The sequence below is a fragment of the Pleurodeles waltl genome, chromosome 6, assembly GCF_031143425.1.
Source record: "Pleurodeles waltl isolate 20211129_DDA chromosome 6, aPleWal1.hap1.20221129, whole genome shotgun sequence".
In the NCBI taxonomy this organism is placed as follows: Eukaryota; Metazoa; Chordata; class Amphibia; order Caudata; family Salamandridae; genus Pleurodeles; species Pleurodeles waltl.
This window is the reverse complement of record NC_090445.1, coordinates 694981441-695002535: the sequence shown is the minus strand read 5'-3', so window position 1 is coordinate 695002535 and position 21095 is coordinate 694981441. Positions and strand designations below refer to the sequence as shown.

Sequence of the window (21095 nt, the reverse complement as noted above, 5' to 3'; positions counted from 1 at the left end):
CCACCACTGTCAAGTGCCATGAAGTACCTGAATGGAGATACTAAGCACTTTTATTGCACTTTATGATACTTCAATAAATACATTCATAGCAGTGTTCGGTTTAGGATTTTGAACTACTCCTGTGTTCATTCTGAATGCACCCTCCATGAGCTGCATGAGGCTAGCAAAGTTTCTGCGGCACACAGTTCTCAGTTCCACCCAAGTCTTGACAACAGGTGAGCTCATGACAACCAGGATCAACATTGTGGGGCACGCCAAGCATAATATATAGTATCTAAGAGTTATATTCCTCGAAGCCAACCCTGTTACATTCACGGCATCAGAATGCTTACAGCAGGAGTGGCACATATCCAGACTTCTGTGCCACCTAACACTTTGACATATCCAAATCCATTTTTTAAGAATTCATGTCTGCCTTTCGGGAGCCCGTGCTCTTTTAAATATGTTCTATGGATTTATTACGTCTGTGTTCAATGGGCATCCCTCTCCCCATTGATATGTCTGCATACAGATTTATTTATTTTAAAATGAGGTAGGATTCACCTTCCAGCACAAAACCTATGCTTGGCATCACGCGCTTACCCTTGCACTATGGAATAAAGATATTTGTGTGGCACTAGGCACAAGAAAGTACACCAGCACAGGGAATGACAGCAGCAGCGCCATATTTTAGTAGATACAGCACTGTCCTGCTCTCTCCCATTAATGCAACACAGAGCAGCAGGCTGCATGGCCTATTAGTAAATATGGCCTTCATGTCATGTTATTATGCTCTGCTACCTGCTGAGAGGCCCTGTGGCGTGCTGATAAATCTTGACTTTTTAGAGAACAGTGATGAACATCCCAAGGTTTTTTTTTTTACACATACTTACAGTGTTAAAAGCCCAAATAAAGTCCTAAAAGGCAACCTGCGGTTGGCTTCTAATCTAGTACTGAATGAAGGTGTCACATGAGATGGTTCCTTCTGGCAGCTGTTCGTACTACTGAGCTTTCTGATACCTCATCCAACGTGATCGACTGCTCTAGCGCTACAGTATGTGGCATAAGTAGCAAATGGAGACCCTTTAAATTTCTGCTCTGTGGTTATAATTTTTCTTTCCATGTTTCCTTACGAAATATTTGTGGGTAAGTGAGCTCTGTACAGAAAGACATAAGTGACTGTGAGTGGCTGCGATCAAGTACTGGGCTGAGTGGTTTTGACAGTTTCCATCCTATCCTGCTTCATGCTGCCCCAAACATTGCATTGATTACCCCTGAAAACCCTGCAGCAGGCTTGCCCACTCACCACAGTGGGTGGAAAAATCAATGCTGTGCTAATTTACTCTGAGACTCAGCAATGATGTCCCTTACCAGAGGGGAAGTGTCCCCTTTTGTCCTATCCCGGAAAATTGTCAAATCCTCACTTTTAGTTGGATCTCCAGAAGAATCCCACCCATTTCTGTATGTGTGACATAGCACAGATGACAGAGGGCAGATGTTGATGGATTGGAAATGTTAAGATTGAAGGCCTGCTGAATGTACCAGCAATCGTTCCTGCCTATATCTCTGGTATGTCTGGATATTGTTATGTTCAAGACACTACCTCACTAGTAGAGTTCAGGTCAAGTAATGTGAACGCTGAACTTTTGCTAATAAATATTTCATGTAATTTGAATTATGAATCTGCATAGAATTTGATTAACATAGAAAATAAGGTGCAATTTGGAAAATGTGCCCACTTGAGTGGCCGTCATAATCACAAAGTGTCCTTATTAAATGCTTATTAATATTAATTGAAGTGCCCATGTCTAGGTTATTGTAGTACTGTGTCATAATAATAATTACCTATTATGTATTTGCTTTATTAACTATAGGCCTTAAGTTAGCGAGGTTTGGGCCTAGTTGCACAGCCTCATGTTAATCTGTACTGTTCTAATATATGTGGGAATATATGTCTAGGGAAATGAATTCACATATTGTTTTCCACTGAATTGACCAAACGCTAGCAGATGTCTTTAACTTTCTCATGAGAACTGCTTGCTAGAAGATCTTGTACTAGTTATTGCTATAATGTATAGTTTAATACATGAGACAGCGATGTTCCCAGGAGCTAACAATGGATGCACTGACTGGAGTACAGATGGATACAAAAGAGCCTGATGGTGAGAACAGGAGAAGAGGAGACAATTATTGACATGTGAAAGACAGTTTATTTATATCTTAGATTTATACTCTTATTCTTATTGGACTAAATGTAAATGCACGATTCTTTGACCAGTCACAACGTGGGAAGTTCTCTAGATGATTTTAACTTAGCTCGACTGCACAGAGAGAAGCAGGCTTTTTCCTAATTTTGCCGCCTTAGAGGTGTGCCTTTTTCCTAATTTGATTTCCTCCAGAGAGGAGTTTATCTTTAAATGATTTGCTTAAACTTCTGATGCCGAATGCTGTCCCCCTAGACATTGCTTTCTGATGGTTCAGATAGCCTGGAGTCCCCCGTATCTGAACCATTCCTTTTCATGGTCTGTTGTTGATGCTGACCGAACAGATGCCCACCTGACAAAGATAATCGTAGCTTGCTGATCCACATGAAGAGAGGTATAACAAAATGCTATTGTTCTTGATGTGAATTTTATCTTTTTTTCTAGGTACAAACTGCTATTTTGAAAGAGCCATACTCAGATGTTTTCCAAATTTATGTTGACTAAAATTGTTTTGCATGAAGCCCAAACATGCTTTGCTAACCAGATGGTTATTTAGAGAAATCCTGACAAGTTACCAGGTTGTTACTAAAATATAAGTGATGTTGCTCAGTTGCTGAACCTAAATGTATGTTATTTCTATTACACAGTTATTTTTGCTATTGTTTTATATTTTGATTCTAGAATGTTTAATAATTAATGCACTAATTATATTGAGGTTCTTCAGAAGGTTTGGACAGCCAGTGCTGTTCTTGTATGCTTATAAGTTTGTGTTGAGATTAATTTACATGATAGTAGCAATGTTAATATAGGGAAATAAACATTCTAACTTTATATAAAGGTGTGGTCATTCATGGCCAAATGGGTCATGGTCCATGAAGATGTTTGACTCCATAGGCATTTACTGTTATTTATTGAAGATTTGTGTTGTATTTGGGATTTAATTGGAAATTACTCTGAGCGCAGTCAAAAGGTCCATCGAACCTCTAACGCGTCCCCTTATAAATTAACATTAAGAAACCAAATAAGGGCGCTAACAGAAACACCTGCTTCCATGTTTTAGGGACATGTAATGCCTGATTATGAGTTCGGCGACAGTTTACACCGTCTGCCAAATGTCCGACGGGGAGGTTACCGCCATACTGGCTACTTCCCCGCTGGGCCCATTAACAGTTTCCTGCTAGGTCAGCAGGTGGAAACCTGAGTTTCCACCTGCTGGCCTAGTGGGAAACAGCCTACAGCATTGTCTCCGGCTCGTAATTGAGCCGGCAACAATGCTGTAGGCTGCAGTGTGCACAAGCACCCTCGCAAAGTTCACTGTCTGCAAAGCAGACAGTGAACACTGCAAGAGTGCTGGCCAGTGGGGGCCCTGAACTGCCCATGCCAAATGGATGGGCAGTGCAAGGTCCCCCCTGGGGCCCCCTGCACCTGTTCTCTGCCAGCCTTTTCATGGCAGTGCTACCACCATGAAAGGGCTGGCAGAGAGCAAGGTTGTAATCCCCAGGGCGGCGCTGCTTGCAGCGCCGCCCTAGCGGATTAGGACTGCCACTTACTGCCAGACTGCTGGGATTCCTGATCTTGGCGGAGCTGTTGGTTCCCCCAGGGTTGAAATATGGCGTTCGGACTGCCGCATTGGCTGCGGTCCGACCGACGTCCGTGAGTCTGGCTGTCTATTGACTCATATTGAGGTCACTTAAGATTTATTAAAAGGGCCTGATATTTTCCAGGACAAACTTCTCTAATTTCCACAATTATATCTCTTTATTCCCTGCTACTGCCCACATGTGCACTCCCATTCCTACATGCAAACTTACAACTTTACATTGATGGACAGATGATGGAATCCATCTGCAGCCCAGACATGTGAATACTTGCTAGGCACTAAGGTGTTGAGACTGCAAACATGCAAACTCACACCCGTAATTGCTCACTAGCACCAAAGGTCTCATTACAAGTTGTTCTGTAATTCCATTGAGGCTGGCAACAGCAGTTACTGACCCCATCTAAATCACAAGATCTCACTGGAATTACAAGATCCGCAGTAATGCCTCAGATCTTGTATCTTCCACCCAACAAGTCTCAGGTGAAATATCAATAAGAAATTAGGAATACCTATGTGAATTAGGTGCAAATTTACCAAGTCCCTTGGTAATTCCCCATTAGATGTGATTTGAGGCACATCTATTGCCACACTTTATGTGATCACCAGAGAAAGATGTTAAGAATCAGCACTGAGCGAATGGCCTTAAGCTCCATCCAAATGTTGATCATCTTCTGTGCAAAGTTTTGATTCAGCAGACGTTGCAGCATCCTCTTAAAGGGAGAGCTTGTATTGCACTTTCCCCCTGTGATAAAACATATGCTCAATACAGTAATTTTGATTGTGGTGACAACCCAACGATAAAGGCTATAAGCATGAATGGTTCATTGGTTAACTTTATTTGAGATGTCAAAGGAGTGATCTGTTTATTATGAAACGTTCCGACAAAGTCGCCCTGATTTATTTATTGTGAAAAACAAATGTTAAAACCAGCCTTCCATTAAGGGTGGGTTGGTATTATACTTAATTAAAGCCTGTAGACTCAGGATTGTGTTAGACTAAATGTCACAGATAACTGTACAAGGCAAGTGTTTTGGTAGGTTTAAGCTCTCTGACAAACCCTGGCAGAAGGAGCTCTGCACTGCGATGATTCTTGCTACACTCATTAAGGAGGGATTGTGTATTGTTTTACCAGCCTTACTTTTGTAACTGTTTGTACTTTTATATGTACTGTTTATCGTTGTGTTTGGCCTGACAACATTACCTGGCAGCCAAGCTTTAGTAATTATAAAACAGCATAAAAATATATGCATTCATTCATACATACCTGCATACATACATACATACATACATATACATACACAGGGGCTTTGGGTAAGCTTTCATTAGCCATTGGTCTTTTCAAGTGTCACTCACTGTTGGAGATGGCTCTTCTTAGTTGATCTCCCTGAACCTTTTGCTTTTCCTTCCGGGTTTTTTGCTGACTCTTGCAGCTCGACCTTAGGACTCTGGGCACCTTCCCACTGTACTGCACAGGTAGGGATAAGCTTTCTCTGGCAATGTGCCGTAAGAAATGCTCTTTCCCAGCATGCTCTGACCTTTTCAGTCCACAAGCATCACTCGCTTATCCCACGTGTTGCGGTAGTTGCATTTCTGCTGACGGGAGTGCTGTGAGCATAAAAGAAGTCTCGTTCTTTTTTGCATCAAATCATATTGTGACTGATGGGAACTAAACGTAGTCACAACATTTAGAGCTTGGAACCATGAAGGCTGTTAGTAAATGGTGCATCTTACTTCCTTAGCTACCCAAGGATAATTGCAGCAGGTATGGTCAGACCTGGACATACAATAAGCCCGGTGCCGGGTACCAGAATAAAAGTGGACCCATTATTAAATCAAATAGCTATAAAAAGAAGGGGGAGCAGCGACTTCAAACCGGGGCAATATTTTGCAAGGTAGGGGATAGTTCATCCATTTAAGCTTACTGCAGGCAATGTATGTGGTAATATCAGGGAAAACAACTGTAAAAACTGGCCTACCAGACCTCATGGGGCAATTGTTAATGTGTTTAAATGTTTCTTAAAGATGGGGGTCATTTTGAGTTTGGCGGACGGAAAAGGCCGTCCGCAAAACTCCAGCAGTCAGGTTGCTGCCAGTGTGGCCGCCTTCCCGCGGGCCTCATTAGGAGTTTCCAGCTGGCCCAGCGGGAAACACCCTACAACATTGACACCGGCTCATAACTGAGCCGGTGGAAATGCTCTGGTGCTTAGGGTGCACCAGCACCCGTTGTGCTGTTCAGTGTCTGCACCCCATCTCTTCCGCCATGTAAAAGCTGGTCAAGTGGGGAGGTCGTAATCCCCAGGGCGGCACTGCTTGCAGCGCCGCTCTGACAGATTAGGACCGCCAGCACTGCCAGTCCCTCCTGTGGAGGAGAACTGGCGGTGCTGGAGGTCTGACTGTAGGTCAGCCGCCACGGTCATAATGTGGAGGTCTGACTTCCACCAAAGCAGTCGGACCCCTGCTTTGGTGGCGGTCAGACTGCCACCGCAACCTGCCAATCTAAAGACCACCAGGGTTGTAATTAGGTCCTATATGCTTACAACTGCTTTATAAACTTTCATGTTTCTCAAATTTACTTTAAAATGCACCATTTGCCACCCTTTTTTCCAATTTTCTCAAGGAGAACAAACCCCCCTTTCTCAACCCTATCCCCCCGAACTCACTTTTAGATGTGCTAGCTCATAATGTAACACTCATCCCCCAACTTTTGTGCCCCACTACTTTCAAATATCACCTGCCACCACTGAAATAGGTGTTGTGAGGGGCGGGACACAGAGGTTTACCAAGAAGGCTTGATGAGCTGAGAATTGGCTTTATTGTGGGAGCTGAAGTCCACAAGCCGGTGCTGACAACTGTTGGACCTTGAGCAATGTTTAAACAAAGACCTCTAAAACAACACTGTTTCCAATTTGAGGTAAGAAATTCATATGTTATTTGAGTCAGGAAATCCCTTTGGAATACAAAATAATGCTACCAGATGGAGAATACTTGTGGTCTGATGGTAAGCCCATCATTATCTGACCAACTTTGTAACTGTTTCAGCAGATAATTTGACGATTCTCTTCATATTCTACCATTTGGAACAAAACATCAGGCCAGCACGAATAACCACTTCCTATACCCAACTTTGTGGATAATATTTAGATTCTCCTTGTGCCCAAATCCTGATTTTGTTTTTTCCCGGATTATTAATTTTCTTCATCTTTCTTTTGACTAAAGGAGCACCGTTTGCTTCTTTACGGTCACTCCTATCATCCTCACTTCAAAGGATTCCCTTTCTTTCCTGCATCTTCTGTTAACTCTGCTCCGTCGTCAGTCGCAAACCCCCTAGATATTTAGCCCAATTAATATTGCTCATATCTGGGCATGGTTTTCAACAAAACATTGCCTTCAACTGAATCAATTTTATATGAATATCCTTGTTGCTTTCCTTCCCTTAAACTACTTCTTCAGTCTCTTTCAGAGTATTGCTCATATATCTATGGTGGTCTTTTTACATGTTTGTCATCTCTTTTATTGTTTAAATGGGCCGTTTAACTAATTATGTCACAATAGGTCTAAAAACTCAAGCCGGTTTCTTCAAACAAAGCACCATCCTGGATGCATATTGTGGGTGATTGTTGGGGATACAGAACTGGGTAAAAGACATGCATGAAAAGTCATCTTTCACTTTGGCTTATCAATTACGAGTTTGAGATAAATTCATGCATTGTCATTTTGTTTTCTCAGATTTTTAATTGTAAGAAATTTTATCTGTAAACACAAAGTAAAAAAAAGGGGTATAATACATGAATAAGGGGTTCTTATTAGACAAATCCAAGGTGCTTCAACACTTTTGTTTCACCAGTGTGTGTTTGGGCACAACTTCAGCATGAAATATGTCCTTTAAGAAACCCATCACTTAAAACAGCAACAATTGCATCTACAAGGGGTCATATTGACCGAGCACCCAACTATGGGGGTCGCCGCCCGCCAAGCGGGAACCGCCAGAAGACCGTACCGCGGTCAAAAGACCGCAGCGGTCATTCTGGGTTTCCCGCTGGGCTGGCGGGCGACCGCCAAAAGGCCGCCCGCCAGCCCAGCGGGAAACACCCTTCCACAAGGAACCCAGCTCCGAATGGAGCCGGCGGAGTGGAAGGGGTGCGACGGGTGCAGTAGCACCCGTCGCGAATTTCAGTGTCTGCTAAGCAGACACTGAAATTCTAAGTGGGGCCCCCAGGTGCCCCACGACACCCCATACCGCCATCCTGTTCCTGGCGGCCGAAACCGCCAGGAACAGGATGGCGGTATAGGGGTCGGAATCCCCATGGCGGCGCAGCAAGCTGCGCCGCCATGGAGGATTCCCCTGGGCAGCGGAAAGTCGGCGGTACACCGCCGACTTTCCGTTTCTGGCCGCGGCTGTACCGCCGCGGTCAGAATGCCCAAAGGAGCACCGCCAGCCTGTTGGCGGTGCTCCCGCGGACCCCGGTCGGAATCACCCCCTATGTCTTGTTTAGAGACCATCTGTGGGTCTCGGTCCTGTTTTTTGTACATTCCAGCTATTTGCTCTTCTTCGGCTCTTCCTGTGTTTGAGAATAAAATAGTCACACATTTGACTCTGCACAATGTAGGTCATAGATGGTTCAACATGTACTAGTCCTCTCAAATTAGGTATACCTCACGCTGGAACGTGGGAGTCCATACTGTTAAGCAACTCCTTCTAATTGAAAAATGAAAGTTACAAGTCCATAATGTAAATTGGCAGTGGTTTAAAAGGTAGAACGAGATGGAAAAGTGGAGAGTCTTTGATCTCAAAGTTTCATGGTTACAAGGAGGGCCCTCTGACACTGACTTCCTGGTCCAACATGAACTTTCCATTGAAATCACTATATTTAGTAGAATATTTAGAACGGTAAAAGAAGGACATTTTTATAAAAATTAGGTTTAGTTCTTGTGGATGACGATTAACCAACAGCTAAGAATTGTGAAAAAGAAGCATGCAAGGGTGGTGTGGGCACAGTTGGGGATGGGGCCTGTGGGCCAGTAAAATAAGGCAGATACAGGAGAGCACAGGGCGAAAGGACACTCTTTGAAAGACAGGAGCATTGGATGTTGAGCAGTTGCAGACTAGGGTTGGGGGCTTTTAAAAGAGGGGTAAGATGGAATGGACAAATGCAGGAACTCTCACAGTTGGTTCTGTATGGCATTTTTAAACGTTGCCATTTTGAAGCACCATATGCACCACTAAAGTGTTCTCCTTGTACTGAGCCCGCACAGGAAAAGAGGACAGAGCCAGCAGAGAACGAGTCATTACGATTGGAACAAGCAGGTATTTATGGCCTTATAGAGAGGAAAATGGTGGGGGTTGTTCTATAAGCAGGAACGGAGGGGGACCCACAGACTGCTTTCACAACGTAAATATCCATTTAAATGCATCAGACTCCTGTTATTATTTTGGAGGATCACAGCAAAGATCTGGTCATTTGTTGAATAACAATCATGGTAAAACGAAGACTGAGCCCTCTAAATAGGACCACTTGTGAGTGTAGGCTGGTGAGGGGTGGACAAAACCAAAAAGGAGCTAGCTGGAGAGAGCACTATGGGAAAAGGGGAGCTGAGGGACACTCTCTCAGACAGAATTGGTGAATGGGGCATTTCAAGAAGGCATGGAGGGCCAGGATTCTCTTTGTTAATGTAAGGGCACACAATAACAAAATAAAGGTGAATTCATCAAGAAAACATCATGATAGAGGCCAGATTGGTGTAAATTGGAAACTAAAATAATGTATTTGTCAGTACACCCTCGAGGGGGGCACAAGACAGACAGCAGCTAGTGGGCCTCTTCCGTTAAGGGTTAGGTTGTTTGCCACCAAGCCATAATAGCACCTGTTGTAGGTCATCTTATGGATCTGCAAACTAGGCCAAGGACACCCTTTCCTCACTTGACTCACAGGGTAGTGAGGGCACGCAGTCAACCTTGCTTGGGGCAGTTCTCCTTCAAATGTAATTTTCTGACTTTTAATTAGAAACTGCCTTTGTGCAGTGTGATAACTCCCAAAGCAGGTAGCAAAGGGATTGTCTCCAAACAGGAGTATCCAAAACAAGGGCACAGTAAAGTGTGAGATCTCTTTACCCGGTTGACGTCAACCTTCCTCAAGCATTAATCAGGAGCAGGCAAGAGGGCAAGCTCTGTCTAGAAAATTCCTAACCGCGAACAAGAGAAAACGCATTCCTACCCTTCACTGCTGCTATCAACCATATGGTAATGAGTAGGAAGAAATAATCAGCTAACAAGGACCTCATTTAATTTTTAAAGACAGCTCCATCTTCATCCTTCCTATCGTCAGTATCTGGGCATCCACCTTCCAGCCACAGGAATGCAATCAATACGCTTTTTCTGTCTGGGGAAGATGCATCACTATCAATCTTGTGCCATGCTCAACCGGGGCCATCCCAGATGAAACCCATGGTTCCATTGCTCAGACTCAATCCAAACACAGCCCCCAACAACCACATATGTGCTATACAATCCCTACACATAAACACTCTCATCACACAGAATGTCAGCACAAGGGTCTGTGGTTCACATAAGAACAAAACTTTACAAGAGAGGGGTAAGTAGACATTTTTCTCCCTGATACAAAGAAAAGGTCTGGTCACATAACTGGTTTGCAAAAAGTCTTATGCTGCCACCAATGATTTTTGTGATTAACCTGAGATATAGGCAGTAGTCCTACAGCCATTATAAGGGAACACTTTGTGTGCCCCTCTAGGTCACAGGACAGGTCCTGGATCTCAAATGTAGACGAACAGACCTAGGCCTATGTGTGCACACACTAGAATAGAGTGATGCTGGAGCCTAAATAACAATGTGGATATCAGGGTCACACTCAGGCACTTAGGGCAGGGGAACACACTAGCTTACCATGCAGGTTTAGTTAAAAAAAGTTGGTACAGTTTAAAGCATTGAGGGCCAGATGTACTAAGCAGTTTGCACGTCGCAAACAGCGAATTTCACTGTTTGCTACGTGCAAAATGCACTTTGCAATGCAGAGACCTCATTTTGCTATTCGGTAACCTGGTTACTGAATCGCAAAACGGGTTTGCGAGTCGCAATTAGGAAGGGGTGTCCCCATCCTAATTGCGAGCCGCAGTGCAATGCAGGATTGCTTTGTGACCGCGAACGGGACCACTGCCTGCTCTGAAAAAATTACACGAAAACGTTTCATTTTTCGTTTTTGGAATGCATCTAGTTTTCCTTTAAGGAAAACGGGCTGCATTACAAAAAAAAAAAAAAAAAAATGCTTTATTAAAAAGCAGTCACAGACATGGTGGTCTGCTGTCCGCAGCAGGCCACCATCCCTGTGAAGGCCGCCATTCGCAAGGGGGTAGCAAATTGCAACCCATCTCATGAATATTCATGAGGTGGGCCTTTGCGACCCCACTGCGAATCGCAGATGGTGTCAGGGACACCATCCAACATTCTGAATTGCGACTCGCAAATTGCGAGTCGGTCTGACTCGCAATTTGCGGGACGCAATTCAGAATGTTCCTACATCTGGCCCTCTGGGAAAAGAGTGGTGCCCTCGTTCTATTTATTCATGACATTCTATGCTCATATAAATTAGGGTCTTACAGTTTTAAAGCGATGACTGTTCTGCTGACCAATCATACTCTCAAAGCAAAAGTGGCCTGGAGATTAGAGAGATTTTATGGATTGGCAACAATTAGAAATAAGCACTGGCAAAGCCATTAGGTCTCGGCTTTCAAAGGCTGAGTGGTTGGCTTTGCTACTGCTTGTTGGTATAGACAGGCAAGCGCATGCTTCAATGTGCATTCACATGCATGGCCGCTAAAGGTGGAATGGGTTTCCTAATAAATTATACCAAATCGAAGATGACTGCCCATGCGGGTGCATGCATTGTGATTCATGCGAAGCGTGGATCGTGATGCATGTGTTTTCATTCATTGTGGTGCTGAGTTGTAACACATACATTGCGACTCTTGCGTACATCATGGTGCAGGGCAGCAATTTTAAATTTTAATTATTGTTCTAACACAGTGGACTGTTATATTTGAAGGGTAAATTAAAATGTACTTAAAGAAAATAGAAAAATTACGCATGAATTCTGCATGAAGTGCGCAAAAGGTAGCTAGTAGCCCAGCTCTCAGTAGAAATGTATATATACGTTGGACACTTTTTTATGTACGAACACACCAATGGTGATGCTCTGTCCAGATTCTTCTGCCCTAGTGAAGAGAACTCCCATGAGGTTGGGTAATTGATCCCCACTTTCAGCTGTGTTATACCGGCACCCTTGGCGTGGTCTCCCCACCTCTTTGTCTCTGCTTCCCAGGTTGTTTCTGTGTGCTGGACTCTATTTTTGCTGTTTTGTTTGCTCTGGACAATTTACCACTGCGGACCAGTGGTAAAGTGTAAGTGTTCCTGTGTAAATTATATGTGTAATTGGCTTTCCATGGTTGGCATATTTGATTTACGAGTAAGTCCCTAGTAAAGTGCACTAGAGGTGCCTCGTTCCTGTGTATCAAATGCTACTAGTGGGACTGCAGCACTGTTTGTGCTACCCACAAGAGCAGCCCTGTAAACATGGCTCCGACCTGCCATTGCAGGGTCTGTGTGTGCAGTTTTAAACAGCCAACTCGACCTGGCAAGTGTGCTCACTTGCCAGGCCTAGACCTTCCCTCTTTCTGCATGTAAGGCACCACAAGGTAGGTCCTAGGTAGCCCCATGGGCAGGGTGCAGTGTATGCTAAAGGTGGGACATGTACTGGTGTGTTTTGCGTGTCCTGACAGTAATATAATGCTAAATTCAGACTTCACTGTTGCAAAACCAATCTCTCTCATAGGTTAACATGGGGGCTGCTTTTAAATAACTTTAAAGTGACGATTCCCTTTAAGAGCAGATAGAAATATGGAGTTTAGGGCCTCTGAACCCACAATTTAAAAATACAACTTTTAGTGAAGTTGGTCTTTAGATTGTTAGTTTGAAAATGCCACTTTTAGAAAGTAGGCTTTTTCTTGCTTAAACCATTCTGTGACTGCCTGTTTGTGGATTGCCTGTCTGGGTCAGTTTGACAGTTGGACTGTTTGTGACAGTGAGCTAAAGGGAGCTGGGGTGTAGCCTGCATAGCCTAATGGGTCATCAGTGCTAGAATGGAGGAAGGAGTGGTCACTTACCCCTGATTGGGCTGTGCCTGCCCTCTCACAAGGCAGTCTCCAACCCCCTGATGTGTGTCTGGGGCTTGGCCTGTGCAAGACAGGCTCTTGTGAACAACAGAGACTTTCCTTTGAAGTAGGCCTACTTCAAAGGCAGAAATGGGTATAAGTATTGAACCCAAAACCACTGCAAATCAGATTACTTCTGGAACCAAGAGCAACCTTTGCTAAGGAGAAGAGTGGAAGAGCTGGAGGAGGAGTACTGCCCCTTTGCCTGTGACTGTGCTTTGCTGGGTTGGCCTGCAGTAGCTGCTTCTGCCTGAAAGGGGACAAAGACTGACTTTTGTGTGACTTTCCACTGGTGAAGAATCTCCAAGGTCTTGAACTGAGCTTGCCTCCTGTTGTTGAAGTCTCAGGGACATCAAAGACTTCTCTCTGCCAGCACCTGGACTTTCTAGTGAGACTCCTGCCTTGCCAAGTGGTGCCCTAACCTGTCTCTGGGCCCTTGAAAGTGAAGCTGGTGGAAATGGACAGAATCCACACACTAACCGCCGTGCAGGGAAACTTTTGACGCACCATTTCCAACGCAGCTGATAAATAACATGCCGTCGGCCTCGCAGCTAAAATCAACACTCCGCCTGCAACGCGGCTGAGAGATCGACGTGTCGCAGCTGGAGAAACAACATGTAACACCCGCTAGCTGTTGCTGATAATGACGCAAGCCCAATGCAGCGCGGTTTCCTGGCACTGTGCGACCGGATTTTGAATGCAACATTACTGAACGTGAAAAATCAACGCAAAGCCTGCCCTGACCCAAGATGCCAGTCTGAGAATCAACGCATCGCTCTCTTGCGGGAGAGAAAACGACACATGCCAACCCAACAGGAGAAGGAACGATGCATGGTCTCGCTTGCGAGTGAGAAATCAACACATCGCTGGCTTTTTTCGACACCCACTCGCACATGTGACTTTATTTTCAACGCTAACCAGGTACTTTGTGTAACAACAGCGTTCTCACTGTTTGCTAAGGATTAAGACTCTTATTCTTTTTAAAATTCATATCTTGACTTGTGTATGTTAGATTTTTGACATTTTGGTCTTGTTCGATTTACATAAATATTTACTATTTTTCTAAACTGGTGGGGTGTCCATTTTGTAGTGTTTTCATAGTGTTACTGTGCGTGTTGGTACAACTACTTTACACATTGCTTCTGAAGTTAAACCTGCCCGCTCGAGCCAAGCTACCAATGTAGTGAGCGGGGATTAACTGAGGGTGATTCTCCTTTACCCTGACTAGAGTGAGGGTCCTTGCTTGGGCAGGGGTTTTAAAGTGTATTTTCATGCCTATTCTTATAAAGCACAAGGTGTGGACAATATGACATTGGATTTGGACAATGAGTACCTAAACGTTTAGAGTAAGTCATTTTACAAGAACACTGACTTAAATCGTTGTGTACGCACAAAAAGAATTTGCTGTGACTTATGGTCAATGGGTCATTTAATGTATTTTCATTTCATGTATTCATCATTTCTAATGATCCCTCCTCACTGAGCGCTTAACTGGATGTTAATCCGTTTTATATTGAGTCTGATGATACCAGGTCACAATGCTCCTGTTCAAGGTCTTCTCTGAAGAATATACTGTTTTCCTCTTCATGCCCTTTGCTGCAGTTCGTTCCATGGAGCCAGTAGTTCTTTGAATAAAAACATGTTATTGACGCGCTTGCTCTTTTTCCCTACCGCTATCTTTCCAGTATCATATCTTTGTACATTTTTTATTTATTACCGTGTTTTTATTTTTAAATACACAAATGTAGACATTCCACACATCATCTATGTGACCTACTGTTTTAAAAGTATTCAGGCTCTTTTGTTAATTAACTTGTTTATAGCCATGAAAAGCTTTAGCTGTCTGTTGATGCAGCAGTTCTATTGAGTTGGGATCGCTATGGAGTGATGTTCTGTTTAATAATTTGTAACTGTTAGTTTGCACAGATGTCATGTAAATACTCCATGCGGCCTAGTGCTCGAGTGTTGTCAGCTGTTTCATTCTGGTTAAATATCAGTATCAAAGTACAACCTCTGTACTGCCTAAGGGCTAGTGTTGGATTGGTCTCTCTCACAGTATGATTCCTATTATAAAAGAGTTCTCTTTTCGAATCTATCCTACTTAATATTCAATATTCATGTATTGTCATTGTGTGTTCCTTACTAGTTAATTGTCAGTATTGGAGTGCTATCACCTCCTGATCCATACTACCTATTAAGCATTGTGGGATTAGTATGGATTCTCGTGTTCCTTCACCCGACTAGACATTGAATTTAGTATCTGTGATTGCATTATTCCTGTCTCCAGTTATTTCAGCGTGTTTGTTTGATGTAGCCTCACCTTGAGTTTTGGTTCCTCTCATTATACACTTAAGTGAGCCATCCTTTACCCTGACGCCCTTGCTCTTTTTCTCAATCCACATTCTAAAAGCAGATTAACCACTAGGTCAACACATGACTACTCTCTGCTCACTTGCCTTATATACTACATGCTGTTCAATTGTTATTCTTTCTTTCTTTCAGGAGCCCATGGGGCACAGACCTCAAGGATCTCAAAGTATGAGACTGTCATCCCAGAGCGGCGACACCTCAAGCAGAAGCGTCATGTGGAACTACATGATAAAACAATAGAGGTACATTCTCTGCACCACTGTGGAATGTATGGTTTGGTGATACTGGATCAGTATCTGTGGATTGCTAAGCCATGTGATAAATTGACATAGGTACAGTATCTATGCCATGTTGTACCCTAGCATAGTTACATTATCAGTACACGACATGCACCACAATATGATGTGGCACATGCACAGTATATGTCTCGCATGCTAAGGTGATACAGGTGGATATATGTTTGAAGAGAAGATGTAATAACCTCGGAGTAGACAAAGTCAGCATGTATAGAATGCAGGCGTTGTTCACAAGTGACAGCGTATTATAATCTAATACATACAGTCTTTCACATCACAAGGTTTCATGTTTTTGTTTATTTTAAGTCAATAACTCGTTGCATGTAAGCAATCTGTTTACATAGGGTTGGTGGTTTTACCTGTATCTTACCGAGCCTCGTGAAAAGGTGACTTCAGCACAGTACTGGTGTCATAAGATGAGGTGTGATGGGCAGAGAATCTGTAGCATGCTGAGATTCCTGATGAGGCAGTAGAGTATAGCATTATTTCCTACCCTGTGGTATGCGGACCCGACCACTACTCAAGGGGTCCGTGACTGTAAGATATATACATAAAAAAGCAAAATTTAAAATTGAAAATTTGAAAACACGATATAACTGGGAAGGAGTTTGAAACTTGATACCTGGGAGCAGCACAAATTCAGCAGACAGTATTATGGATGATTAGTGGTCTCAATTTAAGTACTAGTGGTCTCAATTTAAAGAGAGGTTGCATTAGGCACAAAAAAAGACAACATTATATGCTAGAGTCTAATACATCGCTTTGTTTTTTTATTAAATAACACTACCTTTTGAAAAGCTTTCTATTTTTCAATATTCAATACTTTTTATCTGTGAATTTAAAAAAATCATGATTTATGTACTTGTTTGATGTATACTCTTCTGTAGTTGTGTTTATTTATGGTGGGGTTCATATCATAGAAATTGCTTATTCTGCGATCCCAGGCTTTCAACAGTAATTTAAAATGCGTCCGCTGCAGTATAGGACCAATGAGTTCCATGCTCTGCCCTGTATGAGACGACACAGGTACAGAAAGAATGACATATACTGGCTCTGTAGTCTCCGAAGTGCAACACTATTTTCCAAAACTAAAAAGCATTGTAGAAAGTAGAAGCTTTCTCCTCACCAACAAATGTGTGTCCACTTGTCCTGAACCATCATGGATAATCCTGTTACTGAGGTAGCTTCACGCTGAGTTCACTGACTTCTTACATTTTCCCCTCATATATAATTTTCCATTTGTGTTATTAAGTCGTAAGTGATGTAACTTGAAAGGAAGAGCACTGATATTTATTTGATCATATCTGATGATGAATGAAATGTTTTGCAGCAAACAGATACTGATTGACTTGGCCACAGTGTTTCACAAGATATCCTATTCGCTGATGGTTAACTGCGTTCAGCAAAACTAAGGCATATTGCAAGCAGTAATGGCTTGGAGATGAACATTGATCTTTGGCACTAGTATCATGGGACGCTGTTGCTAGTCCAAGTGCTTCAAATCAGATTCACTATATGTGCACTCCTAATAGCACTAGAAATATCTGGGAGTGTGCTTTGTGGCTCTGGAGCACATGCGCTCACACCAGGAAAATATCATCAAAACCTTCTGGTATATATGTTTAATGCAGGACATCCCAAGATGTGTCTGTCCCTCCGCCCTGAAAACTGGACATGTAGAGCCCGAAAATCCCCTATCCCTTAATAGATGGCTCGCTGCTGTCAAGCCCTCTTGGTCTGACTGCCTCCAAAATGAACTATGAACAGAGCAGCTAACAGAGTTACTGAAGGGTGAAGGAAAAAAGAACTGTTCAATATGCAAACCTCCTAAAAGAAATGAAGTGTTGGCAATGGATGGGTGCTTGTCAGAAGGACTACAACAGCCAGATGTAAACCTCAAATGGATGCATTGCTTAACTTCGCCCTGAGATGTGTCTTAAAATGTTTTCTTAATGTTTCCTGTGTACTTGTTTACATTCTCAGTATGGCTTCCTTGTTGCACTCGCTCGAGGTGAGCATGGACATCGTGTACATATTAGTCCTGTCGGTATTATCTAATTCCATATGTGCTTCTACATACCCCTCATCAGTGCTTGAAATGGAAAAAATAAAGTGCAGGTACTCTGTGCCAGAGTACCTGCTTGTTTCCGAGAAGTACCGGTACTCTCCAATTAAAAGTATTACGGTTTTCTTGAGAAGTGCCGGTACTTCCCTTCTCAAAATAAAAAAGTGCCGGTACTCAGTACCGGACAGTACCGGCCCATTTAAAGCACTGCCCATCATTCAGGAGACATGCAATAAGTGTCTGACATGCCCGCCAACGGGCTCAGTGGTTGGTGGTAATAATCATCTCAATATATTCCAAAAATCATTCAGTGACATTCAGAAAAGTGTGATAACCTCTGGTCACAAAGAATTGTAAGCAACCATGATACCATACAACATGATGCAGATTAGAGGGAAAGAAAAGGGCCAGCAGGAAACAGCAAGAATTCGTTTTCACATAATGCTGGGCCATATTTAGCATCCTTATACATCATACTTATTGATAACTATTTCTCAGTTCTGGTATGTCTGAATAGCCACGTGAATCACATATTGTCAAGGATGTGTAATGTTGCATTATTCCACCACCATACCTCACACTGTTGCTAGACAGATCCTCTGCAACACAACATGATGTCCCTATGAGTAAAAGTGAGTAAAGGGGTCACCCAATCACGTTTGTTTTGTTGTTTCAGGATCATTGGGAAGATAACCTCTCATATTCCATAAAAGCTTCTGAACAAAGCTATCTTCTGATGCTAAAGAAAAACACGTACGTACGTCCTTCTTTCTGATACTGGCGTTACACCTCCGTTGTAAGCAGTGAGCCTAATTAATTGTGTCCCCTATGCTATGTGCTTCATATAAGAGTATTTACCTTTCAAAGATTTTTGGTAAAATTGGTGCTAGACAGTGATAGGCGATAGGTACAACCCTGTATGTTACATACTCCACTCAAATGAATGAATACATGGTTACTGTAACAATTGGCATGAATTCCAAACCTTCAGTCCATACTTTCTCCCATGCTGCAGGGCTATCTGTGCAATCTCATTGTGAACCAATCAAAGGAGTCATTGATCTGGCGTCACTAGTGCATTTTGCAGGTCTTTGTGCTTCAGGCTAATGCCATAATACATATACTAGCGGATTAATGTGATAAAACGTTTTTTTAACAAAGGGAAAGCTTTTCTCATGTTTTGTGCATTCTTGCCCTTATCATGTAACAAAACTAATACTTGTAAATTGCTATAACTCCTGCAGACCATAAGGTTCAAATGAACCGATCTTTGTTGTCCTTATGGTTCTTGTCCCAGATCTCACCTTAGGATCTCATGGCCCGCAACCTTCTCCAAACCATATATTCCACAGTCAGGGAATCACACACATCTCGGTTTGACCACACTATTCTTTGTGTTACTCAACGGACCTAAAGTGATCCTAACCATCAAATATGGCTGATGACCTCCAGTGTTACTAACTGCAATGCAAGCAGCAATTTTATGTTGTTTTCAGGACACCTTTTCTAACGTGACAGCCAAAAACTGGCCAACCTAACACGTAACCACGAAGACAGACCCCAAATCTGACTTTTTAAACCACCATCTCACCTCCATTCCCCATGATGCAAATCCAGAATCCCTACAGAAAGAAATGGTTTGCTGGTCCACACGATGCAGGGCTAACAACAAGTTTGGAAACTGAGGTGTGCCCAGGCTATGCACACAAATTGGTGCTTGTCCCATCCATCCTGACTCCTGACAAGTAAATCACAGAACTACTGCACATGGGTAGGAGCATGCCACGTAACCCAACGTAGCTGGAGACGAGTCTTTCAACTCAGAAGCCTTATGGGACAAATGTTGTGATCCAGACCTCACATGATTGCTTTAATACATTTTCACAACCTGCTCTTGACCTCACTTCTCTCCCCCACCCATACTCTCTATCATATGACTCCAGACTCATCTCATGACTTCACAATCCCTAGTCAGACCTCATTGCCACTTCCTTCCTGCCCAATGGACCCTAATGCTTGCCTTTCCAATCAACAGCTGGGCTGATCTCGTCATTGTCAATAATTAATTTCAGTGATTGCTGTAGGTTTCCTAGTTTTCCTCCACCTTTTCCTCAGCCATAACACCACCGATTATAACAGCATGTTCAGCTGCCTAACCTTTAAATCTCTCTTTACTACTTTAAAAAACCTTAGGACCTGTCATTACTCAATTTATAGACTAGGTGTTAAAAATGGGGTCTCTAGTTGGCAGTGGTTTGCACCCTGTCCAAGTAGGGACCCTCACTATAGTCAAGGTAAGGGAGTCACACAGCTAAAATAACCCCTGCTCACCCCTATGGTAGCTTAGCATGAGCAGGCAAGCTTATCTCATAGGCAATGTGGAAAGTATTTACAAACAGTAACACAGTGAAAACACCACAAAAGTACTCCACACCAGTTTAGAAAAATAGCCCATATTTATCTGAGTAAAACAAGACCAAAAAGACAAAAATCCAACACACACAAGTAAAGATACAAATTTTCAAAGATTAAATGTATTATAGCGCTGAGAAACACAGTACCTTCAACTGGGGCTATCACAACGTCGTGACAAAGTAATTTCAAACAGTCTGGTGCCACCCATGAGGGAGCACGGTTGGCCATGGAGTTGTGGTGACCTCAGGTACAGTACCTTGGAAAACGATGAAGAAACAAAGATGTTGCACAGAATCGGTCAGGTGAGGCATCACTTCCTTACTGACACCAGGGAGGTAAGGCATTGGTTTCTTTTTGCTAGGCAGGGGAGGTTAGGTGTCTGCCCCTTATGATTGCAAGGGAGGTGATGTGGCATTGGCGGCGAGGCGTCTGTTCCTTACGACAAGGCGGGGTCGATGAATCCAGCAGGTCAAGATGTGAGGCATCAACTTCATGGTGTTGATATCACACCACAGGGCCACAGGTTCTTCAGCAAATTTGTTCTCAAGGTTGATGCACTTGTTTCTTCCTTGTTACACCAGAACAAGCTCCCAAAGGCCCAGGAATAGGTTATGACACCACTTGGCAAGTCAGGACTCTCAGCAAGAGAGCCTAGGCACTGGCAGGTGAAGTCTTTGCAGTCTCTTAGACTTCTTAACAGGAGGCAAGCTCAGTCCAAGACCTTGGAGAACCTTTGTAAGCTGGATGTAGAAAGCAAAGTCCAGTCCTTTCACTTCCAGAACAGAAGCAGCAAACAGCAGGCCAGCACAACAAAGCAACAGGCAGAGTGGCAGTCCCATCTACAGCATCCAGCTCTTCTTCCTGGCAGAATGTCCTCTGTTCAGAAGGATTCTAACAGTGTGGTTGTCAGAGGTCCAGTACTTATACTCATTTCTGTCTTTGAA

The 21095-nt window shown here is 43.2% G+C and overlaps 1 protein-coding gene across 1 annotated transcript in view; it reads left to right on the top strand.

The window, feature by feature from the left end:
- The window catches only part of LOC138300177 (disintegrin and metalloproteinase domain-containing protein 9-like), a 587087-nt gene that overhangs the window by 39701 nt on the left and 526291 nt on the right, over positions 1 to 21095 (top strand). Inside the window, exons 2-3 of the mRNA XM_069239149.1 lie at positions 15508 to 15617; positions 18413 to 18489. Coding sequence (XP_069095250.1) covers positions 15508 to 15617; positions 18413 to 18489 — 187 coding nt within the window. The remainder of the gene's footprint in view (positions 1 to 15507; positions 15618 to 18412; positions 18490 to 21095) is intronic.